At 39.1% G+C, this 22,796-nt stretch overlaps 1 protein-coding gene across 1 annotated transcript in view; it reads left to right on the forward strand.

Moving 5' to 3' along the window:
• The window catches only part of LOC124160754 (mucin-2-like), an 88,964-nt gene extending 72,396 nt beyond the window's left edge, over positions 1-16,568 (forward strand). Inside the window, exon 2 of the mRNA XM_046536766.1 lies at positions 12,285-16,568. Within this exon, the coding sequence (XP_046392722.1) occupies positions 12,301-15,165 (2,865 nt within the window). The 5' untranslated portion in view covers positions 12,285-12,300 and the 3' untranslated portion in view covers positions 15,166-16,568. The remainder of the gene's footprint in view (positions 1-12,284) is intronic.
• Positions 16,569-22,796: the final 6,228 nt, after the last annotated feature.

Below are 22,796 nucleotides of genomic sequence, written 5' to 3' on the forward strand. Positions count from 1 at the left end.
TACAGGAACACTAGAGTACAAAATTTTATGAATAACTTGGCAATTAACAAATAAAAAATTAATTTATACAATATGATAATTCTGTGTAAATTAAATTTTTCTTGGTTCCTCTAAAGTTAACATATTGCTGGTTATGGGGTTTCTGTAATAAACTAAATAATTGATCTGTCACCATATCAGGATTAAGCCGTGACGTAGCTAGAAATATGCCTTGGGGGTGAGGGGGTGGGGGTGGGATGGGCTGGAGTGGCGCTTCCTCCCCCCAAGCAAAATCTATTAAATTTTTTTAAAGATGACACGTCTGGAAATGCGAGGGAGGTTATTTTTTCAACCTCTTATAGCTCAGCAAAAACACCATAAAAGCGACAGGCGGGTCCTGCGCAGGTAGACCAGTTGCGCGGCCTCCGTACCACACGCACAAGCCATTTCTGACCGTATGCTCTTAGTTTAAGGTTAGTAACAATCTCATTAACTACACGACCTCAATCGATCTCCCGCCAAGTGTGCACTGAGGAGAGAGAGAGCCAGAAAACTCGCCGAATGGCTTCAGCATTGACATGTCTTGACTTTTATGCCGTTAAAAGATAATTTTCCTTTTTAAATGTAGCGTGGCGTCTACCAGACTCCAAAAACAACAAAATATCAATATTAATTCCATAAATGTGACAAAACATGTTTAATTGTATTGGTGACTATTTCAGACTCATAAAATAATAAAGTACAAAGAATATGAGTTTCCTAACCATGAAAATACGATGTGGGCAAAGAAAAGAAAATGGGATGGCGCCTGATAGACACCACGTGACTAACGGAAGGTTAAATGATGGGGTGGTGGTGCAAAATGACCGTGGACACACCCTAATTCACAATTCTACCCCTAATACTTGTGATACCACTACTGGTGTCTGATATTGCGTAATGAAATTAGAACTATAGTTCAATAAGAAATAACACTATTAGTATCTGTTATTGTGTAGGTATTAATCCTCGGTCATATTAAATATTTTTTTCTTTCCATTGCATTAAAATGCAATGTGGCTAGAGTGTGAAACAGTTGAAATTTAAGCTGATGCAGCTGTTATATGTCAAAACTAGACAATAGTTTTAAATTTTTTCTCGGAGGCTCTGGGGGGGTTATCCCCTCATTCCTCCCCCCCCCCCCCCATAGTTACACCACTGGGATTAAGGAAAACTGTCACCCCAATAAGAACATGGGAATAAGTTAATGCGGTAGGTGAGATATTATCGGAAACCGTAACGTCAATAAAAAACGACATCTTTTGCTCCAAGTTTAATTCCGCGCGTCACGCTTCAACCGCTTCGTCACTATCAGGAAGCTGCACTGTAAAAATGATAAGGAGCAAAAATCAACAGAGGCAGATGGAAATAAAAGTCGGTAAAATTATTTATGCGCTCTACCTCATGGTTTTTGTACGATACCCGAATCGTACGAAGTATGCTCCGTGTTTAATGTGCTTCAGAATTCCTTAACCAACCAACCAGTCTAAAACTTTTTCTTCAATGACCTTTTGATACTCTATATTTTCTAGGCATAAATTGGCAGACAATTGTTTGATTTCTGCACCCATTAATAACTTTTGTCATCGCTAACTATTTTCAAACAGGTTTTACAGGTCGTGGTTAGGCGAACCTTGTCTGTATGGCTCTGAAGAAAACGTTTATCAAAAAGCCCAAATCGTAAACAGGACGGGTATTTTTACGCTTCGTTTTGTAAAGCTCGTGCTATTCCGATCTGGGAACACGAAGCGAGGACCGTTCTGAGAACCAAACGCTATCCTACTTACACTGTGGTCCACACCTGTGTTCCCACGGGCCTGTCCTTGCATACGAAATAAGCGGAGACGCATATGACCGAGGATTAATACCTACGCAATAACAGATACTAATAGTGGTATTTCTTATTGCTACGGGAAAAGTGATCCCTCTAGTGATCATTTTTCCCTCCCGCCGTCGCCTTTCGCATCACTTCCGATATCACAGCTCGTTCTCATAGGACCCTCATCACGAAAATATATACCAGCGTGTTTGTTTATCTATGTCGTTCCCACGATTGTCAAACGTTGTGCTGCAATCGCTCCATACGGGCATGCGTTCCGATTGGCTGATATGGCGTTTTAGTGACGGTTTTAGCGTCGGAAAAAGCGACCGGACGAGTGATGGAAAATAGTGATGGTAATCCTCATCGACATAATTACCAGCGACAATCATTTGCGAGTGATCACTCCAGTGATCGCGATAGTGATCACTAGTAATGACGAATAAATCATCGTGTGATTCAGGCTTAATATATAAATTTAGAAATTTCAATCCTTACCCTCTTGATTAATTCTTCTCGGGTTTTCAGCCAGGTTAATTCTGTCGTATAAGCCGATGTTTCGAGAGACGACTTGTCTCCCATCTTCAAGGTCGTATAACTCTTTGAAAGTCCAATTTCACACTAAATGGACTTTTAAAAAAAAGTTACTTTAAAGTGTGAAATTGGACTTTCAAAGAGTTATACGACCTTGAAGATGAGAGACAAGTCGTCTCTCGAAACGTCGGCTTATACGACAGAATTAACCTGGCTGAAAACCCGAGAAGAATTCATCATTAGTATTCACCAGGAGAAATTAAAATAATGTCTTACCCTCTTGAGACTGAATTTAATCTTAACAGATGGAATTATATTATTTTTAACTATCATTTTCTTTACTCAAGACGGTGATAATTATGATGTTAAATGAGACATCATTGAAATCAGTAGCGGATCCAGGATAGGGACAAGGGTGGAGGGCTAAGTGGTAGTAATCTCCCAGCAGTAGTGGGGGTCCGAACAAAATTATCATTCTATCTAGTGTAAATTAGATACCCAAGGGGGGCTATATATCCGCTACTGATGGAAATCAAGCTCAAGCTGCTCAGTGTTGGTATTCTGTCTGTAAAATTTGTCCGTTTCGGAACAGGAGGGCTCCAAAGATTTCCAAGCTCGAGGGCTCACCGGGATACGTCCCGGTGTCCCGGCGGCCCAGCACGGGCCTGTCCTATACATTGTACATTTAAACTCCACAAAATAGGCGGGCCTGTTTAAATTTTATCAAAAAGACTTATTTCTTTGTAAAACATTTATTTAAATTGGTAGGATGGTTTCCTGGCAGGGATTCAAGGTCTCCCCCCTGTATTAGACAGTCTCCGCACATCACGGTATTTGTCACAAACTGTCAGGATACGCCGAATGCTTAAAGGGAACCTACACTCATCACACTGAGGAGCTCTCTTCTCTAAATAATAGGAGAACTACGGCAGGTTTACGATTTTTCAAAATGCATGTCTCTGTTTTGGGCAAATGCGCTTGTATTCAACGCTTATCATTTCTATTAGTTTGTTCAGCCCTTCTTGGCCAAGATATTTTGCACCTTCCATTGCTTAAGAGGAACAGATTTTTGAACTACCCCAAAGTGTTTTTTCACAAAATCACACGTTTTATAAACGAATAATAGCCAAAATATTTGTAGTATTATTAGAATGAACTATTGTAATAGCATTCCTAATCTACGTATTAATATTTAAAATTTATCTTCGTGATCAGTACAAATCATGCAATTAAGTAAAATAAATATATTTTAAAATCACATGTATATCTGAGGTCACATCCGTGTCCCACAATTACGCGCAGAATCGCTATCAAATAGCATTGCTTTCGGTAGCTGAAATACCCCCATGGTCAACCAAATGTTAATTGCCCTCACATTAATTAACTTCCATTTGATTTTTAAATTACTGGCTATATTGGTGTTTGGAATTGTGCTACTTTCATGAACTTTCATAATTTTCGACGCACAAATATATGCACGAGCACATAATCAAATTCAAACAGGCAAAATAATAACCCGTAAAAAGTGACAACCGATAAACGGTATCAATATTTAGCTCATCTGTTGATTTTTACATTGAAATGTGACGTAAAATAGTATCGAATCATCCCAACTCATTCAAAAGAATTCTAAGGGCGCTAGGTAATTTTAAATAAAAATAATATTTTTTTCCCTGCAGAAAATTAATACTTTATTATAATTAGCATTGAAAATTATTGTTAAATAAGACATTGCAATATTTCCTAAGGTTTTTAATAGCACGAAGCGTTTCGTTGTTACAAACTACATTAATAAGTGCAACAAAAGTTACTTACAATTACAACGTTGTTTGTAACACCGAAACGCGTCGTATCAAAATAAATCCAGTGGAAATATTGCAATAGTAATATATTTAACTAATATTAAAAAATTTCACCACACCGAGCCTTGTATCATATAAGATATTGCTAAATAAACTACGAGTACAGTTGCGACAGGGAGTAAAGAGTGGAAACTCCACGAAATATCTCGCGAGATTTGTTTCAAACGGACAAAAGTCGCGCCATCCCGCAAACTCCCGTCCTTCGCCATTCCAAAAGTGTCAAAAAATCTTTATTCTTACCCGACAACGGCAGTATCCTGCCTTTCGGTCGACTCGCCGGCAATTTGACGCGGGGCCATCAAAATGCCGCCCCCTCCTCGGCCATCAAAGTGCTAAAAACAGTGAGGCGATCGTTAAAATGGATGAGAAGATTCTCGTCCCTGCTTCCCTTGAGAAATAATACGATCCTCTCTTCCTCCTTCGAGGACGTGGAGTTGAGGAGACACGTAATCAGAGACCACCTAACTTCTGGACAGAGAAATATTCACCGACTCATAATAGGCTACATGCGACGGAAGAATACCATCACGAATATTACAATAGCAGATTATATTTGTTATAGTAGTGGTACACGAATTTCAATCGGCGAATGTTTACTATGGGGGGCGTGGAAGCCAAGCAGGTATAAAGCTTGGCATCTCATCGAGGTAAAATAGTATTAGTAACAAAATCGAGGGTTAAGTTCAATATTAAAACTTTTATCCTCAGAAACACCAGTGAAAGTCAATAATTTTCCGATTGTACAATGATTTATGGATATGAAACTTGTAATCATACAATTTAGTGCATAAATATAACCTCGGCAGTTAGTTTTTAGGTTTTTATTATGTAAGATTGCTATTTAATGTTCGAAATGGATTAAAAAATATCCTTTCCTGTCTTAATTCTACTTATTAATTTTCCTAATTATTAACTTTAGCCATTAAATAATATAAATTATACTTTTAAAAACTTGAAAAAGCTGTTCAATTTAATCACAGCTTGTTTTCATATAAGAATTCGAGGCACATAATTTGACTCTAATAATTGAATTTAATCAATATCATCAGGACTCATCCGTATTAATTAATGAAACTTGGAGCAGCCTATAAATTTTAACGCGCAAGAGAACGATACAGTTACTGGGCAACTTATTAGATTTAACTAGATGCCGTGCGCACTGCGCAAAAAGTTACTTGAATAGCACCTCCTACGGAACTTATAAGTAATCATTCGCATCATGTTTTACTGATTCGTCATATCAGAAAATAAGTCATTTTTTACGACCAAAGTTTTATTCTTTACATATAAAATCGTTTCAGGCATGAATTGGTGGAAGTACCATAATGATAAAATATAAACTACACAATTTTAATTTCCACAATTTTTTATAAAAATCCACTAACGACCATTGTTTCGAGATTCTATCTCATTTTTAAGGTGAACATACTCTTGAATTTGGCTCAGAATGTCGAAATCAAGGTCGGTAGTGGAGTTTTATATAAAATTGTGGAAGTATTTTTGTAGTTTATATTTTATTATGTTTTTTTTCTTTTATTTTCCAATAGCGGAATTATTTTTTAAAATATACGATTGCGTTCAAAAATTTACTCAAGAAGTAAGAATCGTGAAACTCAGTTGCTCACTCCACAGCAACCATTTATTATTCCTCCCACGAGATTTATACGAGTCGATTGTGAATATAACGTTTCAAAAGAAACATATAAGTTTCTGAGGTTCATTGACACTCGATTTTCGAGAAATGACTTCCCTCCCAACCTCCCACTGAGCGTCAACAATACTGGAACAGAGCGAAACATCGCAGGAATGCTTGATACCCATAACATCACGACTCATACATCGCCTTACACCTTTTCCTGTTTTGGTGCGGACCGCTATTCGATTCGAAAATATTTTAAGCTCGTAGGATAACTTTCTCTCGACTTCCTTTCCAATAAGTTCCGTTCTCACCCGAAGAGTGACCTTCTTTCACGAAACCAATCATTAAGAGTTACGTGAATGAGATGGTGGGGATGATTTTTTTTCAACCGTGAAGCTTTAGACACCCATGAAATTTTGAAGCATTTTCATGTCCGGTACGTTAAAAGTTACTTAAATGGCAACTTCAACGAAACGTATTTAAAAGATGTGTGTTCATTTACTCTAAATAAATCAGAAAAATTGCATAGCAGCTGTAGTCTGCAATACAATAAGTCGCTCGTTCCCCTGCTTCGGGGACAGCAACTAATTATTTTTTTAACATAAAGAGTTCTAAAAAAATAATGAGGAGCGTGTAACAATAAAAATTACTTTAAAAAGGTACAATTGCGTTTAAAACGTTACTCAAAACGTAGGTAGTTTATCTATCGTAAAACTGCATGCTATTCTACCTATGTAAAATTTAGCGCAAACTATTTTCGGTAAAATTTAATTAATTTACGAAGATCTTGACTTCCCCAGCTCTTGGGAAAAAAGCCCATGGGCTTGATGAAGTAAGTCTTAAGTCGTCAATCAGAGAAAAAAATAATATATTCATCTTTAATTGGCAGCAGCTAAAGCTGGAGATGTTATTATCAAAGGTGCTCCAAGGTTCTTGGTTTGCTAAGACTGTATGACACTTTTAGATGCAAGGACATACTTCTACATTTTTTCCGCCCTCATTCAAAATTGCAAAAGCTTAGAATTTATTACAATTAGCGGATATTTATTCCATTATCTCCCAGATTGAAAAAAATTAATTAGTTAGTTAAACTTCATTCACGAGAGATATTATTAATATGAGAAAATATAAGTTCTTTTGGCTTTCTTTATAAGCAAAAGCTTATGAAGTTATTCATGAACCTAAAACGATGTTACTGTGGGGGAAATTATTACTTCAGTAAGCTCTAGCTTTACGATATAAATGTGTATTGGTGGTACAATCGGAAAGGAAATTCCATCGTATGTTATATAAATATTATTTCAAGATGAGGACTCAGTTTCCAGAGCATCAACGCATATGAATTCTTCTATGTTAAAAAATGTGTTTCATTAGCACATAAGACGTTTAACAACACGTAATACATAACCGATGACGTTTTATACTAGATGAGACTACTATAGCGAAAAACCGGCGACATTTGAAAAAGCACGCGCAAAATTAGCTTAGATCGCGTGCCGAATTCATGCTTAGTCGAGCTCATGATATAGCGAGAATCTACTGAGTTCAGTAAAAATTAGAGTGTGTTCACGATTCTACGGAAATTTGATGCGTATGGGATATTGTTTCATCTACTTAACTATATTTCTCGACAGAGTTCAGTTCACTAAGAACTGCTGATAATAATAAAATCTGTTGCTTTGATTTTTCCTTAATAATTAAGGACCCTTGTAAGTACGAAAAATTTAATCACCACTTCTGCTGTAGCGTAGCTTAAAATAATATCGTTACTTTTTTGACGGATCAATATTTTTTCTAATCATTAAATTCATTTTAACTGAAGGCGAGTCGGACAACATCGGCTGAAATTTTCCAGCTTCGCACGACCCAAAACTCGTTTCTTGCAACATATAACACTGATAAAAACTCTGAACAACACGACTGAAGCCACAATCACAGCTTCGAGACGCAGAAATGTTGATCGTTCATTTGTTGCCAAAGGGTGACAAGAGATGGTCCGAGGTCACGCAAGGGATTTGAGTGTGAGAACCGGAGAAAGCGCCTGGAGTCGGAAGTGGTCGGAAATGAAAGGGAAAACAGAAAACGATCACCACCCGAACATGGAAGCGGGCTCGTTAGCGCATTTATTGTGCTGAATTATTATCTCATGTCTTATCCAGTAGGTACTGTAGACACTTGCTTTACAATTCGTTCGACTTATGATCATGGAAGAAGGCTCGTTATCGTATTAACTGTACTCATATCCCCCGGATCGAGTGCTTTAGCAAGTTAAGCTATCGAGGCGCCATTACCCTCTTCGGAAATTTGTGAAATTTACCTTACAAGTCCGATAAAGGCTACACATTTCCACAAGGGTAGGAGAATGCCATAGTTCGAATTCTGGTCAAGGCAAATAATTTTTTTTCTCTTCAGATTAAATTTTCCACATAATTTGTGTATTGCGGGAGACTCCGTAATGTTATCACCGTGGCTATCCCCGTCGCACTAAAATTAGACGGAATTGATATCTCATTTCTCATAGAGTACAGTAGACCGCTTTACAATTCGTTCGACTTACGATCATGGAAGCGGGCTCGTTAGCGTAACTACTACCAGAAGATGACGTTTACCGTGGAAACCATGGTCGTGATTTAATAAAAAAATTGGGTTGAAAAACGAAGTATAAGTTATACATTCAAAATATGCTTAATTATTTTCTCATGTCTATAATGCAATATAGTAGTATAAGAATACAGTATAGTAGACCCTCGATTTACAATTTGTTTGACTTAAAGACGGATTCGTCAAATGATCTGAACTGATTTTGTGCGTGCTTTTTACATCATAAAGTTTTTTTTTTCAATTTTGTTTCCAATGCCATAAAAAGCCATTAGCTTTACAGCATTTAATGCGGTGATGCTCTTTAAAAAACCTCGGAGCAATAAATATCGTTAAACGAGGGTCTACCGTGTATTATTTTGGGTTAGTCAGAGGCGGATTTAGTGGACAGGGGTCATAAACACCCCAAATTTTATAAGTTTTTGAAACATTTTGTTAGTTTAATAGATTTAGTATACCTATTTATAAAGGAATAAACCTTTTACATTGAACTATTTCCACATTCTCTGTTTTATGAAACGTGTATATTACATAATATATATATTATAATTTTTTAACTTGAAGTTGGCTATTTAATCTTCTTTCATCGTTAAAATTCTTAAATGTCTAACATTTCTCAATTTCATCTTTTTTTAAGTATGAAATTATGAAATATTAGGCTTCAAAATGGGTATTTTTAAAACTTTTGCACGGGAGATCGCCCCTCCACATATATCAGGAGGTATTCCCTACTCCCTGGTCTCAGGTCACGACTCCCCCAAACATGATTCAGGTCAATTGAAACGTAGGCCGCTCTGACAATTCACGCGGGGAGACCCAAAAATATAACACATACAAACGTAAGCTATCGTCGAAATCAGTCAATTGTACCCATCAGAAAACACTTGGTATGAGACCTTGCTTTCGGAGCTTAGAAGCCGAATACCACTCTTGAATATAATAGGGTAGTTTCCTTCATGAAATAAAACGAAAGGCATTGATTGCGATTCGTTACCCACCATTACTGTATTCATAATATACAAATTATTTGGTTTTAGAAATGCCGGTTTAGACGAATGGCAATGGTCCATTTTTATCCTCATTTGAAAAAGGCCAGATTGGCGCCCACGCGATGCCACTCCACGTGACGTCAAAGGAACCTAGTTTCTATACGAGTAGATAGGAGTTTTACATCGTCTGAGATTACCCATGAATGCATGAGGCACAGAGCTCAGGGAAACATGTCTTAATATCACCATATTAAACTGGCTAAGGTTGGAAAGTTTTTCTCGTTTGATAAGGTATTAATAATCCTTATTTAATCCAAGCGCTACCAGCTAGCATGGTACTCTGCTACCTGCTAGCATTCTGCGTCGTATCAGCGCTCAGAGTCTCGCCCCAAGGTCACCTAACTTACGGCAGCGGGAACCAGAACGACGTCACACGGAGTTTTCCCGGCATTCATACTTACCCGTCGCGTTTTCGCGCGCTTCAAAATTTCACTTTTCATTTAATCGCGAAAAATAGATATCGTCATTTAAAAGTCTAAAAGCACTAAATACGTACTCCAGGAGTAATAATCTTTCGATTTAGGCAATAAAAAAATAATAGGAAACCACCCTATTCCTCTGAGGTTTGAGCAGTTCTCAAAGGCATTGAAGAACATCATTGATCCTTTGCGCTAACAAGCGTTGTGACTTGTTTTATGTCGAATGGTAGTTTGACACTTTCATAAAGATTCAGGGGCAGGGTATAAAACTTCGTTTACCGTCAACAATCAAGGAGTGATATACTACCGTTATGAAATGTTATAGTATCAGAGTTAAGGTGTAATTTATTAGTTACAAGATTCTGATTCGCTTGCTAATTGTCCAACGCCGAGAGACTATACGTTTACGATGTCTAGCGATGAAACGTTACCCAACGCGCACTGCGAGCATCTGAATAGGAAAACTTACAGGCACCTCATTCCTGCACTGGGAGACTTATTGCCGTATTGAGGCACTACGAAGAGCATTACGCGAACAGAATTGCCAATTTACGATTGCTAATAAGACACGAAGGAGAAATACCTTCCCATGAAAATACCATGGCACTCAGAAAAGGAAATTTTGCACTTAAGCGAAAGGGCATCCATAAATTTTCAGTCCCTAGTCGTAGTCAGCACAAAAAAAAGCAATTGCGATAAGGTCGCTGCGATCGACAAATACCTAAGGGGCTATGATAATTCATTCACATCCAGAAAAAAACTTCTTTAAAAACATGAAGCCGTATTGCGATTCGGTACGCCTTTTATCGTTTCATTTATTCAAGGTTGCGGGTCGAAATTCAAATGTCGAGGTCGAATGGGATGAACATCACATGTGGAGAATCTTTTGCATAATCTGATCCACTTAGCCACCAACGGGTTCAAGGATGATGCTTTCCCGAAAGCTTCAAGCTTCCCTAGAGACCCTCAATCATTTCCCTACTCCAACTCACGCTCACCTAGCCCCCCAAGCAACAACCACGCACGGGATAAAATTAGATCGGCGTCAACTACTTCCAGACTTTGATTTCCCATAGAGAACGCCATGTTTAGTTAAAACTGGGGGCAAAAAAACTCGTGTAACCCTTAGCGAGTGTAAATTATAATTTAAAGCTGCCAGAATGACTTATATCGGCATTTCCTCGTGCCGCTAAACATTTTGTATTGACTCCGATCCGCATACAATAGAGACCATGACCTACGAATACCTCTAATAAGAGTGCATAACGCACTTCTTTCTTCGTGCATCATTTTCAAATAAGGACGCAACGATTCCATGGAGATCAAGGATGTTAAGCCACTTCCAGTGAATGGCTAGTAACAGCAATACATGATCCATTGTCTTCCAGATGAAACAGCTCAAGTTATCTTTGACTAACGTAAAGGACGGAAGAGACTTTTTTCTTGCAAATAGTGCAAAGTTAATTCCATAGTACAGCAATGACATTTTCATACCTTTAATATTCACTCAGAGCCTCAAGTGGCACGAATACGTTACCCAAAATAAGCGTGTATCGTAGTTAAACTAAAAATATCGAAGTAATAAATACATAGGAAATAATGTACAGACATATGCTTACGAAGCTAAAAATACGCAATGGACAAAAAAACCATAACTTAACTGTGCATACAGCAAAAGTCAGTAATTCGTTAATTTATACAGAATATCAATGTTTATCGCACCATCATTTTTATCGCTCTAAACCCTAACACAGAAAGTTATTGCCAAGTCATTCATTACTTCGGGTTTCTTCCATTCTAATCGATTCGACGACCCACTCATTAAAATCTTACACTCTTCTTATCTCATTGTATATTCTTATATCTTCTTATGTACTCATTGCTTCCTCAGTTGAATGATATTCTGTCAGCAATCCTCCACAGAATTTTCATACCCGTGGTTTCAAATAATAATCTCGTTACGGTGTCGGAAATGTCTAACCTTACCACTTCTACTTATGTTAATATTGGTTTCCCTAGCATCTTGTATGAGTGGTATGGAAGCCAAGGGGTTCAAGTGATTTCTTTTTTCTATTCAGTGTTAAGTACAGAAATTAGGTATTGAAAACAAACGAGATGAATTAGATATTTGAAATAGTGCATTTCATTTTCCACTCGATGTCAGCACGGAACTGAGACTCACTCGTATCCCTTGGCAACCAATTTTTGTGTGTTTCTTCAAACAATTAACTCTACCTAACTCTGTTGAGAAAAAAATCACTTGCACCTCTTGGCTACTCACGCCCTCATATACTATATCTTCCCCTCCTTCAAATATGATACCATTATTATTTTCTGTTGTTTCAGATACAGGCCAACAAAGATGATGTCGCCGACACTACTGATGACAGCACTTCTGTGGTATTCTATCTCTTTCGCTGATGCTGAGTACCACAGCCGTACGTCGGTATTGGAGCGCAGCAAGCACTTGGAAGAACGGGCCACTCCGGTGCACGTATCGCCACTTTTCGCTGCGTTCGCGAGGACGAAGAGACAGGCGGAGGACCACCATGATCATCATCACGGTCACCATGACCACAAGGACATCTGTAGCCACCCGTTTCATTCCTTCCTCTGCTCCACCTCAAAAAGGAGGCGGATGTACGACGGGCGACCCTCGAGACCCATTCCAATAACTGCAAACGTCCCCGACAACTCCCTGACAGGAGACAGTTCGAATCCGTTTGGAGAAATACTTCTCCCTCTATCGGTGTCTACAACAACCACGCCAAGACCAACGACAACAACAAGAAGAACGACAACAACTCAAACCACAACACCGAAGCCATTAACCACGACCACAAGACCCACGACCACAACAAAGAGACCGACAACCCCAAGGCCGGCAACCACGACAACGCGTCGAATTGTGACAACTACAACGACAACGCCAAGGCCAAGAACTACTCCTGAGATCCCACCTCAAGGTCAAGATACATTTGCCGTCGGCTCCAGAGTTCCAGCACCTTTAGAAACAGCTCAAGCAATTAACATTCCGAGGGTGGATCATTATGGTGGCAAAGACCCGTGCACTCATTCATTCCATTCATACCTGTGCACCTCTTCCGGATCAAAAAGGAGAAGGATCTACAATGGTAGACCAGAGAGACCCGTTCCAGTTCCAGTAAAGACGCCAGATAATTCCCTCACCGGCGATAGCTCAAACCCCTCCGGGGAAATCCTCCTTCCTCTCTCAGTCACGACAACAACCACAACCACTCCAAGACCCACAACAACGACAACCACCACCACCAGAAGGCCAATAACTCGACCACCAACTACAACAACACAGAGACCAATCACCACGACTACGCGCCGCGTCACGACAACCAGGGTGACAACCACCACAACTAAACCTCCAACCACAACTGCACGTCGTATTATTACAACTAAACCCACCACTACCCCAGCACCGCCTAAAGAATACCCTGAGCAGGGTCAAGACTCCTTCCCGGAAGTCTCTAGAGTTCCAGTACCTTTGCAAACCGCTCAAGCCATTAATGTCCCGAGTGTTGACCACTATGCAGGTAAAGATCCGTGTACCCACTCATTCCATTCTTACTTGTGCTCGTCTTCGGGGACAAAAAGGAGAAGAATCTATAATGGCAGGCCTAATAGACCCGTACCAGAGCCTCCAAAGATTCCGGACAACTCTCTGACTGGGGATAGCTCAAATCCATTTGGAGAAATTCTACTTCCTCTCTCGGTAACGACCACAACTACGAGAAAGCCAACGACTACAACGACCACGCCACGTCCTACGACGACGACTAGAAGAACTACCACGCCAAGACCAATCACAACCACAACAACGCGTCGCACAACAACAACTAGGCCCACAACAACGACACCAAGACCAGTGACAACGACAACGAGGCCAACGACTACAACAAAGAGACCTACAACCACGACAACGCGTCGAGTTACCACAACGACAACACCAAAACCTAAAGATATTCCACAGCAGGGACAAGATACGTTTGCGGTGGGATCTAGGGTCCCAGCACCACTAGATACGGCTCAAGCAATAAATGTTCCGACAGTGAATCATTACGGTGGAAAAGACCCTTGCACTCACTCATTCCACTCCTATCTGTGCACTCCTGGGAACGGTAAAAGACGAAGAATCTATAATGGTCGTCCTTCGGGACCGGTTAAAACGCCTGCAAAAGGTATAAAAGAACCAGATAATGCTTTGACAGGCGATAGCTCCAATCCATTCGGTCAAGTATTACTTCCGCAGTCTGTGATAACTACAACTACACAAAAACCGACAACTACAACGAGAAAAACGACCACAACACCTAGACCCACGACAACTACGCATAGAACAACGACGACAGTAAGAACAACGACAACACCGACAACAAGGCCCACAACCACGACTAGAATAACTACAACCACAACAAGACCAACGACGGCTAGAATCGTGTACACCACGCCGACTACTCCTAGAACAACCACACCTACCCCGTTCATTCCGCAGGAGGCGAGACCTATAGAACAATCAGTTTTGGCCCCGCAGCCGAAGAAAGATGATCACAAATGCGAGCATTCTTTCCACTCCTTCCTCTGTAACCCGACCAAGTCGAGACGGAACAGGTTCGGCGACAGAATCAGGAAACCGGAAGCATCGCAGATAAACCAACAGAGAGTGATTCCTCCGACTCCACCTCCGCAGAGGCGTAGGCCAGTCCCGAGGGACCCCATCATCACGGGCCAGGTGCTTCTACCTCTCTCGGTCACCACGAAGGGTCCCTGTGTCCTGGGAGATCCCAGACCCGAGTGCGACCCAGGTATCGGAGCCGACGCCTCCTCACCCACCGCCACGGGAGTGAAGGTAGCCCCGCCTCCACCGCCCCCGCGGCAGGCACCGAGACCTCAGCCTCCTCCACCGCCCCCGAAGAGGCCACAACCTCCTCCCCCGAAACGACCAGTTCCATCTCCGCCCCCACCGCCGCCTCCACCTCCCCCACAGCGACCTCCGCGGCCTCCGACACCATCAAGACGACCCCCTCCTCCCCCTAGGCCCGCCCCAGCGGATTATGCTCGCAGCCCTTCAGCAACTAACGTCGTGGAGAGCACGTGGGCCTCAGGAGACGATCCATGTGCTCACGCCTTCCACTCTTATCTCTGCTCCACTACCAGGACGAGGGTGAACAGGAGGAGGTCTTTCGGGAAACGATAAAGACTACGTTCACGTGACTAGGGGACATTACACCTGCAGCAACGACGAAAAATTTCAATACAGCCCGGAGGCCCAGTCCAGAATAACTACTTAACTTGACGTAACTTGACTTAATGTGATCCGAAATGATACCTGAAAGGATAGATTCAAAAAATTAACGTTATATTCCGCAGGAGGCTAGACGAATATGTTAACGCATATTTTTGAGTCCATCATGTCACCATTCCACAAAGTGAACTCGTGAGCCATTGATTTCATACCTGAAAGATTCCATTAATCACAGCTTCTTCAGCGCATTGATCGTGAAGTTTATTACAGTAGAATTTTGTTTATTTATAAGGCTATAAAGATGGTGCCAAACAAAATTTTTCGGTTATTTTATCGGGGAACATTTCTGGGGGGCGGATTTATTTAGAGCGAGAAGTCTTAAGAGACTTAAAATTTCTTGGGGTTTGAACCCGGGACCCCCACCCGCTATGATCTTGATTTCTCTCGATTTACATGACAATATTTCCTTCTTGTGGCTCTTCCTTTCGAGATAGTCGACCATTTCTCAACTAATGAAATTGCGACCTCCACTTACGCCGTATAAGGTTGCTGTGGGCCATCAGCCATTTTACGTTTTCCATAGTTACGCCAAGTTGAGTGGTAATTAAGGCTTTTGACCCTGGTCGAAAGCCATTTTAAAAGAATGAGTGCCAGATAAAATGGAACTCCGACTCAAGGGCTAAAATTTAAAATCCTTCCCAGGCAATAAAATTCCGTAAACTCATATTTCCTCTCTGTGGAGTACTTATTTGTAGTATGTACTTCAGCTGAGGCATCCAACCAATGATGGAAGAATTTTGAACCAAAAATACAAAACCGTGTTACATCTTCGACTCGAGTGTTAAAAATGTCTGCTTTGACTCTATGAAAATAACTAAGAGTGCTAAGTAAATAGTGCAGCCATTATTCACTAAATCCCTGAGATCAATATTCATTTCCTAAACCAAATCCTCCAGATAATCAAGTGACAAATATCAAGTGACTGCTTAGCCATAGGAAAAATTATGTCATATGGAATAATTATGAAGCCCTATACTCATCGCGGATTCAAATGTGGACCAATATTACCATGACCTACGAATTATAACCATTATACCACAAGCCTGCGGTTCAACTAGATTTCTCATAACAGAGCTATGGACATGAAATTTGAATGTCATGGAAAATGAAATGGACAAGCTTGGGAAGTTTCTTGGTGGAGCACCCTAGCCCAAAACCTACAGTGGTAAGCCTAAGAGATTCTTAGTACAGAAAAAATGACGTAAAACGAAAATGACTGATATTAACAAAAAGGTGTATCCATTTTTCACTGATTTTGTTTGTAAATATGTTTTGGAATAAAAGTATAGATTTCATTTTAGCATTTTTTCTGATGTATTACATTTTTTTCCCGAGGTAAAACCAAAATGTACTCAAAGACTTAACTCAATATTACTATGAACGTACTTATAAATATACTCAATATTAACTTTAATTGTCGAATGGAATGGGAGCTTGGAGGTTTAAGCAACATAAAAAAGTATATAGGCCATTAAAATTAGCCTATAAGCAATTAGCAGAATCATAAAATGTACATATCAGTGAACAGGTAATGAATAAAATTTCTAGCTGAAGTCCATTCTAGCTAGCTACAGTTAAAGTTGGTAATGATAAAAGACCAGGACGATGATGATAGAAGACCAGGTTTTGCATGGAATTTGTCCATATATATTTTATTTTTCTATTAATATTTTTATAAAATATTATATTATGGTTTTAACGCGTAGTTCACGAAAGGCATTGCTCTATGGCCTTAATGAACAGGCTTCCCTAGAATTTTACGTTCCAGAGGTTTTTTGCTCCCATTCTACGAGAGTATTTATACCTCGCAATACTGAAAACAGTGTGTTCACCACCGTAATTTACATTAGGCCAAAGATTAAACTTCTTAATTTAAAGCTGTTGCTGACTATATTTTTTAAATGCATACTGTCAAAACGTATATTTCGGTAGGATTTTAATTCTAATCCATTTCACTTTATTGCATTAATATTACTTGTAGAATAGTGCAAGGATTAATAAAATATCCCCCAGAAAGCCGTAAAACTCACCATTTTGAACCATATATCATAAAAAATCTGTGGGAGGGCCCCCGCACCTCTCGCTTACCCTAGCTTCTATACCCCCAGACCCCCCAGTATTGGTTGCACCTTAATCGCCCTCCCCTAGCCTTAATTGCTAGCTGCGCTCCTCGTAAGAATGCCAACAAAATATTCTCATTTTACTCTTTCTCACCAGACTTGGCCAGTGTGAACCAAACATGCGTCAATATCGTTAGTCACTACCCAATATAATGTTTTGATGGGTATTTTCTGCTACCAAAAATTGATAAACCGTTAGCCATGAATATGTCATGTACATGGATGAAAATTAGCGGAAGCGTAACGAATTGAGACTCTCATCGAGTTAGAATCAAAATATTGTCATCCATTTTAGTAACCAGTGAAAATTTATTTATTCATGAATACTCTCGGATGTCTGACGGAGTAAGAATTTCTGTGCCTAACGTTCCGACGGAACACTGCCATCTTAATCACGCCATTTTTGCTAAATTGGCCGTGCAGCGTCATTAATTTAAAATACCATTTAATTTTTAAATTTTAAGAGAAAAAACTTATGCATTTCCTTTTTTAATATCCCAGACTTTAGAGGCTTGTATGATGATTCTGCATCGTCCTCAGTTCATTCAGTTAACTGCTCTGAAGACGATGAAAGATTGTTCAGTCGAAACGTTAGCAGAAATAATTCTTACACGGCCAGGAACCCGAAAGTTGATTGAATAATTATCGGATTTCTCACCGGGTATTGTTTCTATGCTACCACTGATTTCAGTAGAGCATTGCCTGGACCTCGGGCATAGAATGAATTTCAATAGTACCAATTAGGGCCAAATTGAATGGCACTCGAGGGTATAAATACCGACAAGAACTTGGCTCCGTATCCTACCCCTGAAGACGATGGCATTCTTCGCAGTTGATACGTTGAGACTATTCAAGAATAATATCCATACAATAATAATAAAATTTCACCATTGGCACTACATACATCTGCAAGGCTAAAGTCATATAATGGATTAAACAAAATTACATACATACATGAAAAGTGAACATTATCAAGTTCGTATGTTTCCAAAAGATATAATTTAAATAAAATACAACATTGAAACAGAGAGCAGAGGGTTTATACGTGAAGCAACACAGGTATTCCAGTTACCCTGTACGAGTTAACCTTAAAATGCATCCTCAATATATTCTGAAACACTTTAGTATTTTTCAGCCAAGAGACAATATCCATTTAATGTTACAAAAAACTTCCTTTTATCCAAAAGATATTCAGCATATCCGTATAACCTTATATAGAAAACCAGAGAATATCCAAAGTTCCCACATTTAGATATTCAATGAATATCCATTGCTAACATCCATACATCATTATAGCACAGTTACATTTATATCTACACAATATTTACGGAGCACCAAAAACCCAAAAAGTACCCCTCCCAACTGTTTTTTTTATTGAAATTCAAATTTGCTTATAGTGTATCGTCCCCTACATGAGAATTTAGAATTCGGTCCCCAAAGTTTATACCTTTTCCAGATTTATTACAAAGAAATTCTCTCCCTCACATATTTGGAATCAGGATTAGAAGGAGTATATGTTAGACTTTTCGCAGACCTTATTGAATGATGAAAATAACAAATATATGTACCCAAAACAATACCCAGTGTAAAATCTTATATTTATTCCAGCAGATCGTAAGCCGAGGACTCAAATTCTATAGCCCGAAAGTTATTTATAAATAAATTACGCCAAGAGCAGATAAAATATTACACCAGTGAACGTTTTCAAATTAACGGAAGCGTCGAGCAATTCTTGAAAATGAAATTTTACCCTAAATAATACAGACAGTACGATTATACTAGTCTTTCAAGATAATTTGAAGTAAATGGGTAGTCTTCATATCTCCAGTTGAACTATTAGAACTTAAATTCCCGTAAAAGTATCTAAGATTGGACACCCATGAATTACCGAAAACCCACACATAAGGGAGGATATATTTCTTACGCTCAACCAATCACTCACTCAGACTCGTGGGAAAATAAGACAAGCGAACGATGATAAGCGCTCTGAAAGCGGACGGTCGCCGAGAGAAAGAGAAGCATCACTCAAGTCTCCACAGTGGGTATATGGGTAAAAAAAGAAAGTAAGTATTAATTTATTTCTTTAGAAAAAATATTTAAAAAATAAATGGTATAATAAATGAAGGACGTTACAAAACCAATTGAGCAAACGTTTAAGGTCATCATCAAAAGGGCATAAAAAAAGGCTATCTACCTCAAGGAAACGAACCCAAGGTAGGTCGCTCGACGGAATGAACGGAGAAAGTGTCATCTTCTGGATGGAAGCAAAGAATCCAGGAATGATGGCCTGTGCTACCAGTCCGTTGACGGTGCCATGGATACGAATCACGAGTCCCATGAGGAGGAGGGAAGAGAGACGCGGATGAGTAAGGTTACGTAAGGTCGATTGGAGATAGACTGAAGGATGGCGTCCGACAAGTTGTGTGGAGGAGACAGCAGGCCTCGAAATGGAGGACATTAACCGGGTGATGCTCAATGTTGAAGTGGCAATGGGACAGATCGACTCTAAAATATCAAATGATCCTTGTAAATCATGAGAGATTTAAATTACTTTGGAAATTATTCCATCATTTAGAGGACCATCAATATGCACAATAGGAAGAGCACCTTGGTTTTCACGAATTCTAAATTATAGTCATACTTATTATGACACGAAAATTTAACAATACCATACGACATTTCTACCAAAATATTAATGCGCAAGATAAAAAAATTATCGATAAAAAATCTAATTATATAATAATAATAAGCACAGTAGGAAGAGCACCTTGGTTTTCATGAATTCTAAATTATATTCATACTTATTATGACACAAAAATTTAACAATATCATACGACATTTCTACAAAAATATCAATACGGAAGCTAAAAAAATAATCGAAAAAAATTCTAATTTAATATAATAATATCCACAGTAGAAAGAGCACCTTGGTTTCCACGAATTCTAAATTATAGTCGTTCTTATTTTATCTACAAAAATATTAATACGCAAGCTAAAAAAAATATCGAAAAAAATTCTAATTTAATATAATAATATCCAAAGTAGGAGGAGCACCTTGGTTTTCACGAATTCTAAATAACATATTACACCTAACTACAGGATATTTTTCACGACTTGGAATCAAGATTTCAGCCATCAACCTCTTTGTAATATAGCATCGTAAACGAAAATCCTGAGCTTTCGGTCTTAATAAGCAACAAAAAGAAGATATTAACAACTCAATTCTCAGGGGTGATCAGAGGAAGCTAACTATACGAGGTAAAAGGAAGAAAGAAAATTAAAATAAATATCCATATACGAACGTAAGAAGAGTAGAGGCCGTGATTTGATGGACACAAGGAAAAAATAATGACGATTATATTAGCACGAGGATTTTGCAATTAACCTCCTGGTTGTCAAATATAGCAATGAATATTACTTCCCTACAGAGTATTCCTTGATGCCAAAACTAAGTCGGCCTTCATAACAAAAAGGCCGCTACTTTGCTGCATCATCATCATCATCATCACTGGTCAACAATCCTAGGATTGGTTTGACGCAGCTCTCCACTCAGTTCTCCTATCAGCTAATCTTTTCACACCTACGTATTTCTTCTCTTTCACATCTCTCTTTACTTGTTCCATATATTTTGTTCGAGGTCTTCCTTTTCCATTCTTGCCTTCCACCTGTCCTTCGACGATTGTCTTCATCAGGCCATCATGTCTCAAGATGTGGCCTATAAGGTTGTTCCGTCTTCTTATTAAGGTTTTCATGAGGCTTCTCTTCTCTCCTACCCTTCATAGGACTTCCTCGTTACTAACTCGGTCGATCCATTTGATTTTCATCATTCTTCTGTAGCACCACATTTCAAAGGCCTCTATCCTTGCTTTCTCCGCTGCGGTCATTGTCCATGCCTCACTTCCGTATAGGAGCATACTCCAGATGTAGGTTCTTATAAATTGTTTCTTTACATCCATATTTAAGTTTCCCGCTGTAAGCAGGTCTCTCTTTTGGTGGAATGCTCTCTTCGCCTGGGCTATTCTGCTGATAATTTCTTTCTTTGCTGCAAGAGCATAAATACCAGAGATGGGCAGTGGCAATCAATGAATCAGAAACATGAACCATTAGAAAAGTTGACCGGATTAGAATAGATGCCTTCGAGGTCAGGACAGCGAATAAGATAAAATGGATGACTAAGGCGAGGAAATAGCTCGTGTACCTAAGAATTGGTGAACACGGGGAACTACAGAGCACCAAAAGCCAGAAAAGGATCCGGTTGATAGGTCATAAGTAGTGATACGTGAAAATCGCGTATGGGATAAATGCGATATTGATGCGATACACGCGAATAAATGCGACATAGGCAAGACGATAGGCATTTTATGATATTTAAACCGCATATTTGCCTTTTCGATGGCAAAATTCGTAAATTTTGTGCCGAGCCTGCCCCTCGCTGCGCCACTGGACGTTGGGTCTTATTGCTTCATACATGGTTTTCATCAGCAGCTACTAGAGAGGTTGAGAGAGAACCCGGGTAGCTTCTACGATGTCAACCAAATATTTCTTGCCATCTACCAAAAAAACTGAGTTTGGTAATGCTACACTCCACACAATCTGGACACCAGTTAGCATCGTGGATGCAGATAGGTTTTTCCGCCAGTACAATCTAGCTGTGACTGACAGACGCAGCCGGTTGAAGGAAGAAAGTATTGAAACTTGTTCAACTTGTGCAAATAATATACAGGCTACTATTATTTTTAATCATTTACTGTATGTCTTATTCCTTAATTTATTATTGCTATATCCCATAATTATTTAAACTATTCCGTATTTTTTCTAATAGCTGTGTTTCATCATCACACTTTGTCGTCAACTACAAGTGATATATTATGAAAATAAAGAAAAAATTGATGCTATAAAATGCTATAAACTGTAATTGACAGTGCTATAAAATTAAAATGAAAGTGCTATTTACACGTATCTCTAGTCATAAGTCGTAAGTCACAATGATTGCGTGAGAAAGATAATGGAGGGGAAAATAGAAGAACTTGTCTCACGAGGAAGATCAAGAGGTTTATTTATTTATTCATCAAGTTGTCCACATACAGCATATTTGCCAGTTTACAGTGGTACAATATAACAATCATAAAAAGTACAAACATTATTAAACATAATAAATTTAAATTAATAACAATTCAATGAATTTAATCTTATTGACCTTAATAGTTCCTATAAAATTCGGAAGGAGCACGGTATGTAAAAGTGTGGTTAGGAAAAGGGAACGGGTCAATGTGGTATGGAAGAGAATTTATGAGGGAAGAGAGGCGGATTGGGATGCAACGTTTGGTCAGTGACAATCTGGGAATGGACCACCGAACGATAAAAAACCCGTTTTTATAAACTCGCTTTGTCGTTTGTCATCTT

This window comes from Ischnura elegans, chromosome 6, assembly GCF_921293095.1.
Source record: "Ischnura elegans chromosome 6, ioIscEleg1.1, whole genome shotgun sequence".
Lineage (NCBI taxonomy): Eukaryota > Metazoa > Arthropoda > Insecta > Odonata > Coenagrionidae > Ischnura > Ischnura elegans.